This window comes from Pholis gunnellus (assembly GCF_910591455.1).
Source record: "Pholis gunnellus genome assembly, chromosome: 16".
In the NCBI taxonomy this organism is placed as follows: domain Eukaryota; kingdom Metazoa; phylum Chordata; class Actinopteri; order Perciformes; family Pholidae; genus Pholis; species Pholis gunnellus.
This window is the reverse complement of record NC_136543.1, coordinates 20,747,858-20,755,008: the sequence shown is the minus strand read 5'-3', so window position 1 is coordinate 20,755,008 and position 7,151 is coordinate 20,747,858. Positions and strand designations below refer to the sequence as shown.

The 7,151-nt window shown below is 41.6% G+C and overlaps 1 protein-coding gene across 1 annotated transcript; it reads left to right on the top strand.

Annotated features, from left to right (window-relative positions):
- The first annotated feature begins 661 nt into the window (after positions 1–661).
- On the top strand, positions 662–5,034 carry tnfrsf11b (tumor necrosis factor receptor superfamily, member 11b). The gene is made up of 4 exons (XM_079176090.1): positions 662–688; positions 1,126–1,525; positions 2,543–2,725; positions 3,738–5,034. The coding sequence occupies exons 1-4, from the start codon at positions 686–688 to the stop codon at positions 4,073–4,075; spliced, it is 924 nt and encodes a 307-aa protein (XP_079032216.1). The 5' UTR covers positions 662–685; the 3' UTR covers positions 4,076–5,034.
- The last annotated feature ends 2,117 nt before the right edge of the window (positions 5,035–7,151 follow it).

Sequence of the window (7,151 nt, the reverse complement as noted above, 5' to 3'; positions counted from 1 at the left end):
CCAGGTGTTATTAACCAACAAGGATGTATTCAACCAAAAATGAAGGTTAGAAATAATAATGATATTAATAATATTACATAATAGCAAAATAATTATGATCCTTTTTATTTATTTATTTGTATTATTATTCCTCAATATTACAAAAGGAAAAGAGGAGATAAGCAGAATGCTAAAGTTGAGCCTCTTCTCTCTTCTCTCCTCTTCGGTATTTGGGACTCATGAGCTCGGCTCGTCTGAGGGATTTCTCTCTTAAGGCTGAGTGTCTTTGAAAGAGATTCAAAGAGACATTTAAATAAAGATGCGGACACATACATATAAGATACATATTATGTACAGGCAGGACTGATTATTGGTCTACTAATAGATGAACTATGTATTATAAAAACGAGCCTAACTGACACACGTGACTCGCACCTTTTAACGGCACACTTCTGTTTGAGGTTGAATTTGGGGAACCCTAAAGGTTTAAATTCAAGTAATTAACTAAGTCCCTATTCATTACTTCTGGTAAGTGACTCTTCTCTAAACACCCACGCCATGAGGCAGCACAGGGCATTCCCAAGTGGAAAAGTTTAGATCAATTGATATGATTGGGGGTGGTGCGTCAGAGCTGCTTGATAAATAGCGCGGGAGAAGTGGAGAAGCACCATCCTCCTGGCAGACCACTGCAGATACAAGACTTACGATGGTAGGTGGAGGGAGGGAGGGAGGGAGGGAGAGCAGCTGGAGAGCGCAGACATGTAGAGACATCTCACTGCAGACACGTCTCTGGAGACAGAGTTATTTTTACGCAACATGACCTGACGGAGGAGTTAAACATCCGGGCTTATTACATATTTTATAGTTATTTTTTAATTCATCTGATTCGGTTTTTAAACTGGTGGAAACTATCGAAAAGAAATCACAAAGATTTTCTAGGATTTGTCATTCATTTAGTAGAAGGATAGTTTGATTTCACCAACCTGTTCCACGGGAGACACCGGTCCGCGCGCGCCTGTCCTTGTTTTGCTTGTTGTTTCCTCGTTTAACTTGCAGCATCTACTGCATACTCCTTGTGGCTCCTCACATAACATCGTCTTCCCGTAGATTTCCCTCCATAATGTCCTGTTTCCTCTTCACTTCCAGATGTGGGCATCGCTTCTCTCGCTGGTTCTGCTCTCGATGCGCGCCGCTCGGGTCGACGGCGTCGCCGGGCCGCTCCTCACCTTCAGAGACACGGACCCGATCACCGGCAACTCCGTGGAGTGCGACCGCTGCGCTCCCGGAACCTACCTGCGCTCGAGCTGCACGGCGACGCACAGGAGCGAGTGCGCGCGGTGCCCGTCGGGCTCGTTCACGGGGCTCTGGAACTACATTAGGAAGTGCCTGCGCTGCGGCGTGTGCGGCCACAACCAGGTGGTGAAGACGCCGTGCTCCGCGATCAGCGACTGCCAGTGCGAGTGTAAACAGGGATACTACACGAAGGAGTACGACATGTGCTTCCGACACAGCGAGTGTCCGTCCGGGCATGAGGTGCTGACCAGAGGTAACGGATGCTGCTCCAGATGGTCGGGTGGGAGGGAGGGCTGGAGGTCTCCATCAGAGCTGGTTCAGAACATTTACAGGTTTTGATGTAGGGGAGACCGGGACTTAGAATCACAGTGTAAGGGTCCTATGTCTCCTGATTATTCAGGTTATTTGTAGGTGTTCTGTCCAAATAGTCTACCATTATCTTTAAACATGTTTTCTTGATTCTTTTAATATTTGACTCATAATTTAAATCCCTGATAATCTGAACAAACAGAAGAAAGAAAGAAGCTGCAACAGCTCAGACATGTCAGAACGAGTTCATAGCAGCATGTTAACTGACTGGCTCAACACTTCATTCCACTACAGTACCCACAATGCCATGCGGGACTCAGTGTAATCAATTCAGACTCAAAGTACAAACATAAAGAATAAAACAAAAACAAATATTATATAGTTGAAAAATATTAGCAGCATATAGTGGCAACTCTCATTGTTGCTACTTCCACCGAATAACTTTGTTTAAACTTTAGTTGAAAACTTTTTAATCAGTTTCTCTAATAAGACTTCAATTATGTTGTTCATTCTTTTCTTAATCTATCACCAGAATCTGTCTCTTTCCTGTAGATATGAACATAACTCAGCGTATAGATTTCATTCACATCGCATAGCTCCAACCATGGCGCGCTGTTTCCATGGCGACAGCAGTGTTACGTTGCTGTTTGTTTTGCTGAGTCGTGTCTTTTGACGCCGCTCATTATTAAAGGTAGTGACACAGGTTTGGGGTGAGCCACAGAGAAACAAATGGTTGTAACCACAAACATTACAGCAGGATGGAACTGGATGCAGCAGGTTAAATGCTGGATGAGTCGTTAGAGCTGTTAGACTGGAGCGTACTGCTCCCCAGAGGCAAGCAGCTGCATTTACACTATGTCCATTCTTAAAGTGCATTGCATTTGTTGGATGTTGAAGATTCTGTGGGGTTTTGTTGCTGCGCTGACCGTCGTAACTCTTGTGGCTCTCGTGTCTCCTCCAGGTACAGCCGACGACGACACCGTGTGCCGGAGTTGTCCCAACGGCAGCTACTCGGACACCGTCTCTGCCCACCAGAACTGCACGCTGCACAGGAGCTGCGACGCTCCGGGGACGGAGCTGGTGCTGAAGGGCTCCGTCTGGCACGACAGCGTGTGCATGAGCTGCAACGAGCTCAAAGCCAAAGGTGAGGTCTTCAGTGAGGAAGAGGGGGAGGAGCATGTCACTAAACCTCAAAGGCAACCAGTCATCAGTTATATTCACTTAACTTCCTATGAACACAACCTGGTGCATCACTGGTGCTGTAAGAGATGGTTTACAAGTTCATTTAGATATTTTACAATATTTAACGATACACGACATGATATAAGACACGATACACAACATGAACCACGGTATGATATCATACATGATAGGATCTACGGTACGATATACTATATAAGATACAATGCCACACGACACAACACATATACAGTATACAGTATAGGTAATATGTATACAATACACGGTACAGGATATATGATGCACGATACACAATATACGATACACATACCATACGATGTGCTTTGCTGTGCCCTCTGGGTAATTTCTCTCGGGCTCAGGTTTACTGCATTAGACTCGTTTCCACACAATCAAAGTTTGCTGCGAGTAAGATACATAAAACAATTCAAATACAAGTGCACAACTTAAAAACAACATTGCACCTTAACACAGTTAAAGAGAAGCATATTGCAGATCTTCAGAGACCACAAACTCTTTAAACAAGGCAGAAACTCCTTGAAAAAACTCACATTTCTGTGCTTTATATTGTCTACTGGAGGGTAAATGCTCTGGCTCAGAGTGAAGAGCTTACCTGATTAATGGGTTAATGGGAGTGTTGTGGATAGTTGCAAAGATTTTAAACCTGTTCCGTCACCGTTATGATTTATTACCTTTTTAGATTTTGTCCAAATGACATTATCGTCACGTGTTTACGCAGTTACAAACAGAGACGGTTTCTGAAGCTGTGTTCAAAGACCCTCTGACATCAGCATGCCTGCGGATTGTACTCAATTAAATTGCAAAGTTTTGCAGCCAATAATTGTAAACTCCTTCCACTCAGTTGACATGAGCTCAGTAAAATGTTCTCTGGAGGACTAGTTACTTTGTTTATCATGATTCCTTATTATTTTCTGATCAATCATCTTTGTTTCTTGCAGACGGAGGCGACTACCTCAAAGAAATCCTCCCGGCTTTCTTTGAGCACCAGAGAATCCACGTGAAACGGCTGCGTCGGATTTTGCACAAGCTCCCGTCTGAGGATGGTAAAAAACACGGAGCTTCAGGACTCACCCTCTCAGATATTCACGTACGGATCAACGAGTGGGTCGCTTCTGCCACGGCAAGTCAGATTCGGCAGCTGCCGTCGATAGTGACCAAAGCCGGAGCGGACGGCGCCGGTGAGAGGCTACAGAACAAGCTGCAGAGAATCGACTCCAACCTGAAGGAGCTGTGTGATTTGAGGAACGAGGTGGATGTAAATGTGATGTCAGAGTAGGCTGAAGTAGAACATATTTAGTTACTGATAGCAAAGAGTTGAACTGGTTCAAACACACATTTGTAGTTCAAAGGTCGCTGCCCGATTCAAGATGCACTATCAATACAGGCTGCAGTACTTTATGCATTTGTTAAAGGAGAATACCGGTCAATTAGAGAAATAGTTACTTTACTTCTATCTGCTGATTAACGAGCTGATTAACATTCACTGGATTTCTGTTTTTTCTTGTTTTTTCCTTCTTAGAATTTAGCAACGAATCCAAACTTGACTGTGTCACTTAAAGCGTGAATGACCTGCTGTCCTGACATTTATTTTTACAAAATAAATTTATGTTACAGAAAACTATTGCAAGGCAACATGTTTTGCTACACATTTTTATTTCAAGTCAGGTGATGATAATATAATGTAATGTAATATAATGCAGATCTAATATATCCTGTTCACTCTCCAGCACGTGTAGTTCTTGTCCTCGGGAGTACATTCCTCATAGATGTACTGATTGAAGTATTAATGTGGTCGTATGTTCCCCTTTTGGTATCCAATTGTTTAAGGTACAATATTTTCTGATATTTCTGATATTACTCCATGTTGCAACTGAGTCTTTATTGCAACCATATATATATATATATATACACCAGAAAACACAAAGCAGCAGTTTTATTTCTGGGAGTGGAAACATGGAGAACCTGAACAACGTTTACCAACCAAACCACCTCACCGGTGTTACCCTCTGAAGAGTAAAACGTGGTGGCCTTCACTATATCTACCTCTTCCTATGTATGCAGTTAAACAGTTGTTTTCATTTTATGTATCATCTAAATAACTTAATTTATTGTGCTATTTATAGAAACGAGGTAAGTTGAGGGACAGTAGAGGAGCTCTTGTGTTTGCTTTTCATGATTTATAAAGAATGCGTAGAACTGTGTGCTAGTGAAGCTGAAGCATGTGTGGTGCCTGAATGACGCTTTAATAAATATAATTGCAAATAAATTCAATGGTAATCGCATTTTTTAAATAATGTATTAATTTCATCATAAGAAACAGAGACCAACCAACTAAAGTCCATCAACTATTAATGTTGCTAAAGTCATATTTTTAGGAAATACATAAGAGGAGTTCCTATTCCAGAAGCAATTCCCTTTGAATAGAACACATTCAGATCAGAGGTCCGTGTCTACGACAGTTTATTATCATTTCCACCGTTCTTTGAGACACGGGCACAAAACTTAACATCCCAATAAAAAATACATCAGAAGTGGTCTTGTGCATTATAAGAAAATAAATACCTGTATGCAATGAAAGATAAACACTGTGATAGAGCAAAGCAGACAAGAAAAGCAAGCAATGGACATTTGGAAATAGCTAAATCCAAATTGGATCTATTGGATCTTAATGCTTGACCATAGAACAGGCAAGCTGGGCAAGACTTTAAGACGCAGTCCCAACGTGGTTTAAATCTACAGGACAGGTGCTGCTTCGTCACATGAGGCTACCGTGCATCTGAGAGGACAAACGTCACATATGGAGTTCCTCAAGGCTCAATCCTTGGGCCTCTTTTACTCAACATGTACATGCACCTCTCACAATATGCAGATGACACCCAATTCTCACTGCAAGAAAATTTGAAGAAATTTGAAAAATTTGAAAAATTAGCAATATCTCTTCTTACGTTATTTAAAATCTTTAAAGGAGCAGTGTGTAGGATTTAAATGGCATCTAGTGGTGAGGTTAAAATTGCAACCAATTAAATACCCCGACGCTCACCTTTAGGTAACGTAAAAAACGCGGTTTGGTTTGTCCCTTCTGGGCTGCTGTAGAAACATGGAGGTTCAACATGGAGGACTCCGTGAAGAGAACGTGCTCCATATTTAGGGCTCATTCTAATGTAACAAAAGCACAACTATTCTTAGTTTCACGTCATTATACACAAATGAAAACATAGTTATGTCTTTTTTATTCAGTTTCTGCTAATATAGCCCCCATAATCCTACACACTGCTGCTTTAAATAATATACAAATGTTGTTACGTTTGTATTATTTCTTCAGATGATCAAATAAAGCCATTTTGGCAACAATTTAAAATGGATGTATTTTCACATTCAATTTCAGGTGTGTAACTGAAACCCCCCCCCAAAAAAAACAGAAGGATGAAGCAAAAATATGTATGATGTGTCAATAAAAATGCTTCTGAGTTACTGGAATGTGTCACGATGTGTCTTCAGGGTTTCTGTTATACTGTCGATGGTCTAACGGGGGAAAAGCCCTGCATGTCGTTGTCAGTCCCAACTGTGCGTGGCTGTGGAAAGCAAGTATTTGTCAGTTTGTCTGAGGTTTACCAAATGTGAATCACGGAACTCCAACGAAAATGTGAAACGGAACTGTTGAGGATTGGACTGCACAATGCTAGATAACTAATTATGATCATATTTCTGTGAGCTTCTTCCCTAAAAGCAGCAACAGAGAGCTGGTGAGCCTGCTCTGACATTGAGCAACTTCTTGTTTCTCTGGCATCTGCTGTTGGCCAACTTCCTAAAAAAAGGCTTTTATTATGGAATGAGGTAATTTGAGAGCACATGGTGGAAAAAAACCCCAATATTTACTGAAGCAGACACAGTTTCAGGAAAGGTGCGCTGTCAAAATGTCCATGCTAATTGAGTCACTTTCACTATTTTTGTGGCCTAAAAGTCAAATTTTCTTCTTAGAATAAGGGGAAGATTCTGTCAACGGCATGAAATCATTGTAACGTCTTCCCAAAATAAACTAGTTAAAAGAGTTCTCTAGATATTCGATTAATGAAACACACAAAATGAGTTGTTATTGTGTTGTTAGTGCAGACGAACATCGTTAGCTTAAAAACAAACCATGAACTGTTCGCTAGTTCAGAACGCTGCCGCTCGAGTCCTTCTCAGGACCAGGAAAGTCGATCACATCGCTCCAGTTCTGAGGTCTTTACACCTCAAAGGTGTGTCAAAGAATTGCCTTCCGAATACTGCTGTTGGTTTATAAAGCACCGAATGCTTTAAAGGGCCAAAATACATTTGACATGATGTACACGATGGCCCATCACGGCCGGTCT

Excerpts from the sequence above, each read along its gene's own strand:
- tnfrsf11b (XM_079176090.1), top strand. Across the intron at positions 1,526-2,542 it reads GCATGAGGTGCTGACCAGAG|GTACAGCCGACGACGACACC; the intron begins GTAACGGATGCT and ends TGTCTCCTCCAG. Across the intron at positions 2,726-3,737 it reads CAACGAGCTCAAAGCCAAAG|ACGGAGGCGACTACCTCAAA; the intron begins GTGAGGTCTTCA and ends TGTTTCTTGCAG.